Here is a 12,968-nt window from a genome sequence, read left to right as displayed (position 1 = left end):
CACCAACAGAGAGGCAGGGACTGTGTGTAGTCTCCACAACATGTGTGTGTGTTGGAGAAGAGTTAAAAAGGAAATGATTCATAAAGCGTACTGGAGATGGTTGGCAGAGTTCAGAGGAACAGTAAGTCCCTGAAGGATGTGAGGATTTGGCAGATGGACTGAGAGAAAAAAAAACAACCTTCTTTCAGGACGGAGTGAATTCAGACACACTTAGACGGCAAATTAAGAGGAAAGTAGAAAGTAAGGTGGAGAGAATATGAAGGGACAGGAAGCTGGAGAGACAGACAAACAGGCTGATTCAGTTGGACAGGCTTGATATGCACAACATCCAAGAGAAACGAGCTGAAATCTGCATTTAAGGTCCTGCAAGAAAATCTGCAGCAGAGCCCGGGGTACAGTGTGGCCCACTGGTGATCTCAACAGTGTAAATTAGAGCTGAAACGTGGGAGTCTGTAAACAGTTTGTGACACAGATCGGAAGAGGGGGAGTGGAGGTTGTCCCGGCTGCTGATAAATAAGCACAAACAAGGTTGCTGTCCTGCCATTTACCTTATTTGGCCAAAAGTCCAGCTGCAGGAACAGCTCGGCATGCAGAGATTACACTGATCCCCGCTCAGAAACGGTAAACACAAATGTCAGAGAAATGAGCACATCACATAGTTTTAAAAAAAATAATAAAAAAAATCACAAGACCTCCCCAGAAATTACAAAACTGCTTCAAACTGCAATTATTTCTTGTTTTACATTTTCAGCACTAACGCAGCTTTTATTAACGATCTGCAGTCAAGTCTCTGAGTAATGTTTTCTTTATCCTTTGCACATTTCTGCTGAGCTGGTCTCTTACCTGCACCTGAGTCAAACCTGCAGGAGCAGAGATCAGTGTGCTCTCTCTCCCGACCTGCACACCGTCACACCTGCAGCAGCAACACTGCAGCCTACATGTCTCATTCACGAGCATGACGACAGATTCATGGACCCACCTGTCTGTGAGGTGTTGGCGGAGGGGACGTGGTCTTGATCGGGAATGGACACCTGTGTGAAGTGAAAGAGGAGGACATGACTGAGCACACGACACCATGACATGATTCATTTACTCGAAGGATGTGATTAAACCTGATAGAAGAGATTACAAAGTCCTTCCCTGAAAATGCAATGCACTCATTTATGATTCTTTGACCTGAGGATGAGGTCGAGCTGCCGCAACAAGCAGCATCATTTTAATATCAATGAGCTTTTTTTTTTTTTTTTTTTTTTTCCTGCTGGCAGCGCCCACAGCCTCAGTTTCAGACCGCTTCCCTCAGTGGTGACTGTACGTTTAGTTTTGAGCAGCTCTGTGTTCTTTCCTTTAATCAAGGAAAAAAAAAACATTGTAAATGTACCGTGTGCTGGCAGCAGCAGCTCTTCATCATTTTTGTCCACAAAACTGATATCAGGACTCCCGACTCTTCTGGATTTTTATTGGTGGCTGACGGGGCTGTGACGAAGCGTTGTGTTGGTTTGTATTGAGAATGAAACAGTCAAAGTGGACACATAAACCATTTTGTGTTTTAAAATTGATAGGAGTTGGATTTTTAATATGTGGCGAGGTGGCCTTACAGTATGTCACATGTTCGGCTGCTTATTTCCCCTTAAAGCGACTGATAACAAACTGACCAGCTCTTTCTTTTGCAGGCAATTTAAACAGTCGGAAAATAACGGACTAACTTGGCGTGTGCCGAGGGAAGGATCATGAACGAGAGCTGAGCTGATGAGGCGTACACACCGATTCAGAAAACAACATAAAACAAACTTTTCTTTGGCCTTCGAGAATTAAAACAACCAAAGCGAGCGCTTTAAGACGACAGCTGCTTGACAACACAGATCAAATGAGACATTACTGCAGAGTTTGTCTTTTCTTAGATTCAGTGTGATAGTTGACAGATAATGAAATTATCAGGAATGCACACGTGAAAGGGACGATGCAATGTGCCAGCATTAATATGTGGAAAAACAGCCACAAAGTCAAAAGCTCACCATTACCTGCAATGTAGCCTAATATTCATGATGTGGAACTGCAGAAGAAGTGAAACACATTTTCCTGCATCAATAAAGAGAACGAGTCAAACGGCTGAGTGCACAGCTAATGGCCCTTCTTGTTATAATGCTCAGATCTTACGTGATCGAGCAACACAATCAGATCTAAATCACACAGATAGGCACGCACACACACACACACACACACATAGAGAGAGAGAGAGAGAGAGATCCCTTTGAAGATTCAGGGCAAAAAACACACTTTCACATCTGGATGCCATCCCCCCTCTTTCTCGCATAAAGACCCCTGACGTGAGAGCGGCTCAGAGCTGTTTCAGCTTCGTAAAGAACACAAAAAAATGTTTGAAACAGGAGGAGGAGGAATAATAAGAGCTGCTGGAAGCTGAAGCCTGAATGTGAAAAAGGAGCACGGGGCTCTTTGAACATCCTCCCTTTCCTTTAGGATCCTCTGGTCCCACAGAGTCCAGAGTTCCTGGCCTGCTCACTGTGACAGACTCGCCCTCCTGTGCGCTCTTTGATACCTGAAGAACCAAGCCCTCGAGGGACCACTAACACGCATACGCTCCAAAAAAAAACCTCCAAAGAAAGGCCTGAGGCGATATGCTGCGGGGCGACCTCGGGCTGTTTCTTTCAAGAATCTAAACCGAAAGACAAAAGCGGATTTCACCGGAGAACGTAAAACGTAGTGCTGCGTGCAAACACTAAAAACATAGTTTAAGGTTTTGCATGAGAGAACAGAAGGGAGCATGCATCAAATAAATCAGCGTAGAAAACTAAATGTACTTAAAAGTGATCACAACTGATGCATCTCGTTCCCACACATCTCCTTCAGACACACACACACACACACACACACACACACACACACACACACACACACAGATGCCATTAATGTTAGCATGAGTGAGTAATTGTTTGTACCTGTGGAGATCTCAGCTGAGTGTTTGATGAGGGTTGGAGCGTCATGCTTGGCAGCGTATGAGAGAGCTAATGGCTGAGGGCTAATTGTGCTTGCGTGGCTCTCGGTCTCAAGCTAATGTCTTACAGAGCTGCAGGCCGCAGGCTTCAAGATGGAGCTGATGCTTCACGTCGCACCACATGCCGACGTTCTGCACTTCAGGTGAATGTTCTTAAGATGTAGTTATCTGCACGGACAGATGTGACCGTCGTGCTGTGAGAGCAGCAGAGCTACAACAACAACAACAACAACAAAGAAAAAAAGAGCTTCAATTTCCAGTATAGACCTCAGGAAATCAATACTGGGAGCAGACCTTCTTTGTAATCGATCAAAGAGAGTAATTACTGCCTGCAACTTTTGTTTTCTAGGAAACGACAGCCGAGCCAGGAACCTGAGTGCAGCTGTTTCTTAAAGACTTTTTCAGCCATTCTCGCCTCAACTCAACCGGGGGAAATTCAGACAGGGAGGCAGGAGGTGCAGCAAAAGGCTTACAATTGTGATCAAAAGCTGCAGGGTCTCCACCTCCGTACACACACAAAGACGAGCTTCATCAGGTGAGTGAAATGTCAAAATCTCAAAGATGTTTAGACATGAAAGGTCAGTGCTGATCCTCCTCTTTTTCTTTCAAATCATCCTATCCATCATTTCAGTCAGAGGTCAGTCGCTCTGATCTGTGCTCGTCTCTGCATGGTCAGTTCAGAGAGCTGCACGTCTGGTCAGCTCTGAGCTTCAGTAAATGTGCTGGTGCTGCTCACTTACAGTAGTGACCCACTAACCGGCTGTGGGACGTGTTAGCTGCAGCACAGAGCAGCAGACAGCCTCACCTTGACTGTGCCGCACTGACATCAGATGTCACAAGAAAAACCACCTGCCCTGACACGGATCCTCTCTCAGAGCTGCACGTCTCAAACACACGCAGCATCTAAAGCAACCTGAATCAAAGGCAAACAGAAAACAGGAGCCCCTTCTTTCCCTCCGCTCTGCTCCCGACGCTCCGTCTGTTCAGCACATTTCTCATGTCACAATATGCTGGCCCTGCATTTCTTCACCGGGGGGCTATTTTTATCATGTTACACATTTGCATCACAAAAGGAGGCCGGGCCTGTAACTTAAAGAAAAGGGGAGGGGCTTGGACGAGAGACACACAGACACACTTCAAAGCTGGAGATGATGCTTCAAAGCTGCAGTCGGCAGGATGTTTGATATTTTGGTTGTATTAGCGGCTCTGGCACGGGTCGGTCCGGCTGCATGGGGCTCACATGGGGGGTATCAGGGGTAAGAAGGGGGTCTAAACCGGAGGAATCTATTTTTGAAACCTTTGAAGATACAAAGATATGGCATGTGCCCAGCTGTGGGCTCGGGTCAGGGATCCTTCCTGGATTTCTATCTGATTTACTACAAAGACCAAGAGGAAGTCTGAAGACTGACAGCAGCTGGATGGCACACGTACATATATTCATACACACACACACACACACACACACACACACACACACACGCATGCACATGTTCACCTGTGTCCTTGAACTCGACAGGATTATTTATTATGACACGTGTTGCAGCTTCATCCACACACACACACACACACACACACACACAAATTGTGCTACAAGTCATTTGTGCAGCTGCACTATGTGTGTGTGTGTGTGTGTGTGTATGTGTGTGTGTGTGTGTGTGTGAGCCACACAGGGGGTCTGATGAGGACAACATTGTCTCTGTGGGTCTGAAGCTGCATTCACACCAAAGAGCAGCATTACTCCCGAGTGTTTGACTGCAGGATGACTCGTTCTGATTTGCATGAATTGAACATAACTCACAAACACTCAGCGTTTCAGATGTTCATGTCCGTGTCATGAAATCACTCACAGCACAAACACGTCCATTAATAAGGCCACTTGTGTTGTGTTTGGGTGTAATTGACTTCTGCTTCGACAGGATACGAGAGGTGGACTGTTTGCATAGAGGGGGGGGGGGGGCTTCTGGAGGCCTGACATGACGAGACAACGTGGTCGGACATGCAACACACGAAAACGCCAAAATGAGACTTTTTGCCTTTATATTCATGCTATGTGTAGTTTGACACATTAACAATATCAACAAAAGAGCAGAGGAGAACAAGCTGGCTCATAATCTAAACTCCTCCACGCCGTCCCACCTGCTCGCTGGGAACAACCTGAAAATGTCCTGCTGCAAAACTGACCACAGGGCTGGCGGGGAAATTGCGGGTAAAGTCAAAGTAAAAGATGTGAAGCGGTTTGCATTCGCACGTGCATCCTACTCAAAGAGTTTTGTTCATGTGGAAAAGAAGCATTAATGTCTTGTGTGTGTGTGACTCATGTTATGTACATGTACGTGTGAGTGTAGATTTGCTGCAGACGCATCAGTCAGGCTTACAGGTGGCGTGTTGCTCGTCGTGGCGGGTTGACTTACGTTGTGGAAGGATGAATTCGTAGCCAGAACTTGTGCTGGACGAAGAGGAAAGATTGTATGAATTCATCGTCTCCTCCTCAGGCGACTTCCCGTTTCCCACCTGCGACGTTGAACACAGAGAAGTTTGAGCTTCAGCAGCAGCAGCAGCACGTCTGTGTTAAAACGAAGAATGAAGAAACTTACCCGAGTCTTGTCTCCTTCATCAGTGATCCTTCTGCGCTGCTCCCGTCTGCCTCCAGTCCCATCACGTCTGGACTGTCTGTGATGACTACATTAATGCAGTTACAGAATAACAGGTGAGCCTTCCTTATAGATGTGTCTTATATCATACATGTGGTCCACTTATATAAGCCTTTCAGAAACGGGACATTTCTAAGTCCTCATCTGACTTCACCTCCCCGCAGGTCCATCAACGCATTAAAACTCCTTATCTGGGTCATCGCCGCCTGCATCAAAAAACAGCCCTAAATACCCCCCACCCCACCCCCAACCTGCAACATATACACACACACGCACGCGTGCACACGCACACACTCAGATGGGACACTAACCCCTTTCTGTCACTGGGAGTTAATCAGCATTAGACAAAATCAGAGAGAAAGAAGAATCTTCCTCTAATAGTGTCTAAATAAAGAAGTGCTCGGAGCTCATTAATGTCTCTTCTGCTTAGATGTACATTTTAATACAAAAAGCTTTGAAGAGAGAGGACACAGTTTTCTTTTTTCATTGTAGGACAACACGAGTGTAGAATTTAAAACGGCGTCCGTCGAGATCTCGGGGGACGGACATTCTGCGAGGCAAGCAGCGCCGGAGCATCGACAAATACTGCAGAGTCGACTGAACGAGAAGGATCCTATTTTGTGTCTGTCAGAGAGAGAGAAAAAAGACGGCTTGTGTATCACGGCCTCACTGAACACATCATGCACTACACAACAAGGCTGTGTGTTTCTGTCTGTGGCGTGCTGTATAGTTTGACTTCCTGGTTCCCCTCAGGTCCAGCGCTGTCAGAGAGAGACACGGCGCTCACATCCACGCGACCTTTCCTCAGGGCGGGGACCTTGCCGACGCACAAATCTTTAATTAAGTGTCGAGTCCTGTCAGTCATCATCCTCTGCAGCCATTCACATAATGGGACGATGCACTGCTGCGCGTGAGTTAGAGCACTCTGGTCCATAAATAAAAAGCAAAGTGCATGCTGGGATAGATGTTGTTTACTTGCATGACAAGCATCTGTTGCTCGTGAGTGTGTGTGCGTGAATGATGGGAGGGTTGTAAAGCTCTGCCTCCCAAACGTCCCCTTTAAAGGTGCACATGAGCTGACACCTTTAATCAAGTCGTGACGTCCCGCCCTCCCTGCCTGCCTATTTTTGATTGGTTCAGATTCGTGGCTCGGCAGCCGATAGGCAGACATCGGGAGAGTAACACCTGAGTCAATCGAGCTTCATCTAATTAAAGAAGTGTCTGTCTCTCCCCTGCAGGCCTCCACCAGGCGCTTTGGTTTACACTTCACCACGCTTCTCCATACGCAGCATTCATGACCGATTCATCCGACTTCCTGTACTTACTTCCTGTTTGATCAGTACCTTTGTTAGTGTATACACACCTTTACATGTAAGGTATGTAGCTTCATTATAAGTTTACGGACATGAACACGAAACTAGAAATGTTCTGCGTTAGCGTCACGTGCTAACGTACACAAAGCACAGACGGGAAGCTCAGTGTCCTGAATGAGTCTGAATATTGACTTGTGTGTGTTTCAGTGTTACTGATGCATGGGAGCAATATTTCTGCAGAACAAGGGGAGATGTTTGTTTTTTTAAACATAATGTAATCTATAATAATTTACCCTCGGGCTGATATGACTTTCTTTGGAGCCTAAAGTTCAGTATGTCTGTGAAATACCAGAGTATTAGTGTATAGCAGCAGAAAATAAATAAATAAACAGCAAATAAAGAAATTGTTAAACATTTTGACTTCATGTGCTGATGTATTGCTTTACACATGTGAGTCCAGAGAGAGTTGTTTTCTTGCAGTATTTGTATTTTTGTTCAGTAACTTTCATGTTCAAAAGTGAAAAAAATAAACAAAATGACTCAAAGTGAAAATTTGAACCAAAATGACAAAAAACAAAATATTCCCCATCAGGAAACGCATTGATTCTCATAGGGGCCAGTTCTGATCCACTAATGGAAGTCTAAGGTCCAATCCCTCGTGTGTTTAAGGGTTATGGGTATAAATGCACATCCAGCCTCTCTCATGGGATTATTTGCTGATGTGGATTTTTCTCCTTTTTTCAACATGTCGGACGTTTTAAAATCAAGTCTCAAATTCATCAGCTGTTCAGTTTTGTCCACCATGAGGCTCTGAATCAATCATTCGGGCCAAAATCCCTTGATGGAACTTATTTTTTTGTTGTTTACCTTCCCTCACTGAACTGTCCGTTTATCCTCCGACAGCCGAACATTAGTCTGTGTTTACAAAAACACTTTGGGATCCCTCGCTAATTCAACCCCATTATGCTGAGCCCGTCTCAGATCACAGAAAACAGATGGCAGCGGCCTGATAGCTGTCGTGTCACAAAAAAAAAAAAACACAAACAGCCAGCTGCCACTTTTAGCAGGAAGCCAGCACTGAGTTTAAACAGAGAGGAGGAGGAGGAGGAGGAGCAGTGGTAAAGAAAGAGGAAGACATGTCACCCACCTGGAAACGTGTGATGAAGAGCCATGACCAGAAGGGTGTTCTTCATGTGTGCTCTGCCCCTTCTGGTCCTAAGAGGAACAACAAGCATGATGTCAACCTTTAGGCATCCTGTTTATACTGCAGTGAAGAGACATCTTTTATAAACTCATGAGGACTTCAGGTCTCTTTATGTGTCGATGAAAACAATGGCTGCTCTCTTTTTCTCTCGCTGCAGCTTTTGGTTGAAAAACACGAGATTGGAAATATATAGAAGTGTAGTAAAGAGTAAATCAAACCTTTGTGGCACGCTGAAAAGGACTTTACTGTAACGCCATTGTGAGTGAAGAACACTTTTCAACCTTTAGCTTCCTCAGGTTGGAAGTCACAGCACACCAGTTGTCACGCTGTTGACTAAATATCACGATTTCATGATTTCTCACCTTGAATCTGTTGTTGTGACCTCCGTGGAGTTGTGTCTGTTTTTTACAGTAGCTGTTCCAGCTTTCTTCATCAAAACCATAGTTAAAATAATCTGAGATGTCAGCACCTGGAAGAAAAAAAGAAAGTAGTGAAGACTGCAAGTGATTGGCTATAAACAGCTGATGAATGGTTTTACACGCTGCAAAACAATCAAATGCATTTTTTAAAAAAAAAGCCATAATAAAAACTCCGTTGAAAACATCGTCGTCACCCTACAAAAGACGGGAGTGGTTTATCTAGTTAGTTTGCATTTTGTGACTTTTCTGCAAACGGTTTGTTTAGGTCCAACAAAGTGACTCAAACTGCCTCATCAAGGCCACCGTAGACCAGACTCTCCTGAGATGTACAAACACGAGTATCGTCAGTGACGTCTGGTGAAGTGGAAGAGAGTCACGTTACATCAGTGTCTTATCAAAAACAGCGTGTTTGAATCTTCAAAAAACATCTCTGACAGAGAATCACACGACTCACCCGCTCTCCTCCACGGCCTCTTCTCCGCTTTCGCCTTCGCTTTTCGTTTCACTTGGAAAGCACCTGCTACGTCTTTGTGCAGTCCGTCTGTGTTACCGACTGTGAGACATGGGACACAGACACCTCATAATCAGGACTGGTTTATTTGCCACAGTTTTTTTCTAATAAGGAGAAGGGACATTTCTTTTTAAAGGTAAAGTCCTAATTAATCAGAGCAGAACGATGTAGAAGAGGTCAGCGAATCATAAAAGCTTCAAGACGGTGCTGTAAAGTCTGATTTGAAGGATTTGCTGCATCTGAATTGCCAAGCTGCTGTTTCAGGAGAGATTTTTTATTGCTATCAGGTTACAAGAAGGTAGATGTGGAGTTTATTGGGGGCTTTAGAACGACCTGTGCACTCTCGTTCAGAATGATAAAACCAACATTAAGAGACCTTTCAGTTCTCCTTGTCTTTGCTCTCCTGTTGTGTCTGAGTGTGGTCTTACATGTTCTCGTGTCATTCGTCTTCCTTTCATCTTCGGTTGTTTGCACCGGTTCGAGTTCAGAGCTGCAACAAAAAAAAACCCAACAGGAGCACACATAATCAACACAGTTGTCTCCATATTCATGACCTGAAATCTGAGAAACTCTGGAAGCATCTGGGTAAAAAATGGAAAAGTAATCTCAATTGGCTCCACATGAAGGGCTAATATGTCACCAAAAAAAAAAAAAAAAACAGCAAACAAACAAAGACTGAAAATATCTGAAAGCTGAATTTTGACAGAAGTGGGTTCCTGACAAATAATGCACATTCCCATTGAACCCAAGGGGCAAACGAGCGCCATAAAAGGCTGGAAATGCAACGTTATTGCGCGAGAAGATGGAGAGTAAACAGTTATGCTCCATAAAAATCATCCGTTGTTGTCACTGTCTTCATCACTCTGGACGGCTCTCAAACGATCACATTCAGTGGAAGAAGCACACGGGAAATAATAAGGATCATTTCCGATTTGCACGTCAAAACACATTAAAGCAGATTATGTGATGTGCACAGCATTAAATGAATGATTTAGATGAAGATGAGGACTGAGGACCGATAGGATCCTGCAGTGAGTGCAGTTATTTTTATCTAAGTGCTTCACTCAGGCTGCTCCTGTCAAGACCAATAACAGGCTGAGACACTTTCACGCACGCTTTGCACACTGATATTACCTCATTATATTTAAATATATACGGGGAGAGATCATTTTAACACACAGAGCGCGAAGACACACATGATCCAACCATCTGTGTCTACTCTTTCTATATGTTTTGGTTCTTTGTAGAAACAGCTGCTGTCGTGTTTATTCGGTTTCTTGGGGAAAGTCATTCTAACAATCACATCCTGAACCACAAACAGCTTTCTGATTTTCTAATAATAGATCGAGATGGATTCAGAATCAGATTTTGCTGGTGAGTCACGGACTTAGTGCGGGGGCCAAAGAATCTGGAAGGATTTGTTACACGCCTCGGGAACATGCTCCGGTTTTTAGTGCCCTTCCTACAGGAAACTGCATTTATGTGGGATTTATCCATGTGTCCAGATTTGGTCCTTTCACATGTGAACTCCCACATTGTTTCTCAATATAAACGCCTGTAGTGTATTAATAGAGCCTGGCGCCCTCCATTTATAACTGGTTATAAATGTATAAATCGTCTTCAGCGTGTGTGTGTGTGTGTGTGTGTGTGTGTGTGTGTGTGGGGGGGGGGGGGGGGGGAGTGCAGGTACTAGCTTGTCAGTTATTTGGCTTATTAGTTTTATGTATTTGAAGAACTTATTCCTTTGTGCTGTTTTGTTGTTTTCTTTGTTGGTTGTTGTGTTGATTTTTTTTGTTGTTGTGTTAATTCAGTGGTGTGTTGTTTTGTTGTGTTTATTTGCTTGGTCTGTTGTTGTGTTGTTGTCTCAGTGTGTTGTTGTGTTGTTGTCTCAGTGTGTTGTTGTGTTGTTGTCTCAGTGTGTTGTTGTGTTGTTGTCTCAGTGTGTTGTTGTGTTGTTGTCTCAGGGTGTTGTTGTGTTGTTGTCTCAGTGTGTTGTTGTGTTGTTGTCTCAGGGTGTTGTTGTGTTGTTGTCTCAGTGTGTTGTTGTGTTGTTGTCTCAGGGTGTTGTTGTGTTGTTGTCTCAGTGTGTTGTTGTGTTGTTGTCTCAGGGTGTTGTTGTGTTGTTGTCTCAGTGTGTTGTTGTGTTGTTGTCTCAGTGTGTTGTTGTGTTGTTGTCTCAGTGTGTTGTCTGATAGTTGATTGTCTTGGTAGAGCGAGTGTGTTGTTGTGTTAGTTTCTTTAAAACCTGATAAATGTGACCTCTCCATCACTTCATGCAGATTTTAAACACAATGTTCTCTTGCTGTCGGAAAGGAAGGAATTCTGTTTTAGACTTTATAGACTTAGATAAAAGCAATATGTCTGGCTATATCATTATGTTAGCATCATCCCTGCTTTCATTACACACTGATGCTGTTCAGTGCATCTTTATTGACTAAAAACAAACAAACAAACTTAATGTGACTTTTATCCTCTGAGTAGTTTCATTTTAGGTCAAACACACAAAAACTAAACCGATTCATAAAGTGTAAGACTGCTGTCTGCAGGCAGACAGACAGACAGACAGACAGACAGGCAGACAGACAGACAGACAGACAGACAGACAGACAGACAGACAGACAGACAGACAGACAGACAGACAGACAGACAGACAGACAGACAGACGGACAGATGCAGCTCGCCTGCTGCAGAAGCAGCAAAATACTCCTGAATGTTCTGCATGACTAACTGCACGTCAGGCGTCACACACGTGTTGCGCAGCGTTAATCAACACTGTTTATTATTGTGCTGTGAATGCTTCATTACTGCCAGGCAGCGGCTTCTGATTGCAAATGAACCTACACGCACAGCTCACAGATTCTCTCTGACCTGTTGGACATCTTAAAGTCAGAGAGGTGTTACAGAGCTGAGTGAGACAGGTGAATCTTTATCTACAGTCTCAAGTCATCATTTATTTATAGCTATGGTTGGCCGAATCTTAAACGTAAATGCAGTCTATTAACCCTGGACAGGTACTAAACATGACAGTTTGATGCACAGTACTCACCTGGATGGTATTTCAGCCTCTTCTTTCATCATTTCATAAATCCCTGAAACACATTATAGCCTATAGTTAGCATCAGGCTTTATATTTTTTCATGTTTCAAAACATAGATATTGATAGAAAACAATTCCCAAGGGGTGCAACACTAACAATAAAAGACCACACAAAGAAATAAACTGTGTTCAGAATCAACAAAAGAATAAGGTCTGTCAAAAAATAAATGCATGTTTAAATATAGACTGATCAAAGTGTTTAGTTTCCCTCTATTACCATCAGACAACAGGGGGCTGTCCGCCTACATCACCCAATTAAGATGAGTCAAAGCTGTTGGGTTAAGTACCTGCACAATGTTTTATTAAAAAATAAAAGGATTAATAGTTTAATAAAAAAGATCTGTCCAATCTTTATTGAAATTTACATCATATTTTAATATATTAATACAAGGCTATGAGTGAATATGGGATCCCAAACAGCTAATGCGTCTTTAAAAATCGTTATATTTTTGATGATGATCTGTTGATGAGGTGATCAATTAGTATGGGTCCGAATTTTTTTTTTTTAAATTAAAGTGGAATTAAGATAAATCGATGTAACATCGATTAAACAATAAAGCAACATTTGGCCCACAGCCGTTGGTAAACTTACAGTGATAGATTTTCCCCTCTTCATCTTCATCTTCGTCGACAAAAGTGCTGTCTGAGTCAAATGACGACATGTTAGTGCAGAAGATGAAGTTTTAAACACGGAGATATGTAGTTTTTTCTTTTAAAGAATTGATCATAGATATTAATCATAGACTGTAAGATATTAATAATCC

The 12,968-nt window shown here is 43.5% G+C and overlaps 1 protein-coding gene across 3 annotated transcripts in view; it reads right to left on the bottom strand.

Moving 5' to 3' along the window:
• The window catches only part of fip1l1a (FIP1 like 1a), a 26,870-nt gene extending 13,928 nt beyond the window's left edge, over nt 1–12,942 (bottom strand). For all 3 annotated transcript variants that reach the window (XM_079350826.1, XM_079350827.1, XM_079350828.1), the window contains exons 1-9: nt 12,797–12,942; nt 12,155–12,197; nt 9,537–9,598; nt 9,052–9,150; nt 8,541–8,647; nt 8,122–8,189; nt 5,605–5,689; nt 5,422–5,521; nt 980–1,031 (exon numbers count right to left, since the gene is read on the bottom strand). In XM_079350826.1, coding sequence (XP_079206952.1) covers nt 980–1,031; nt 5,422–5,521; nt 5,605–5,689; nt 8,122–8,189; nt 8,541–8,647; nt 9,052–9,150; nt 9,537–9,598; nt 12,155–12,197; nt 12,797–12,866 — 686 coding nt within the window. In that variant the 5' untranslated portion in view covers nt 12,867–12,942. The remainder of the gene's footprint in view (nt 1–979; nt 1,032–5,421; nt 5,522–5,604; nt 5,690–8,121; nt 8,190–8,540; nt 8,648–9,051; nt 9,151–9,536; nt 9,599–12,154; nt 12,198–12,796) is intronic.
• Nucleotides 12,943–12,968: the final 26 nt, after the last annotated feature.

The sequence above is a fragment of the Symphodus melops genome (genome assembly GCF_947650265.1).
Source record: "Symphodus melops genome assembly, chromosome: 8".
In the NCBI taxonomy this organism is placed as follows: domain Eukaryota; kingdom Metazoa; phylum Chordata; class Actinopteri; order Labriformes; family Labridae; genus Symphodus; species Symphodus melops.
Note: the sequence above shows the minus strand (reverse complement) of the source record. Positions and strands in the feature narration are given on the sequence as shown.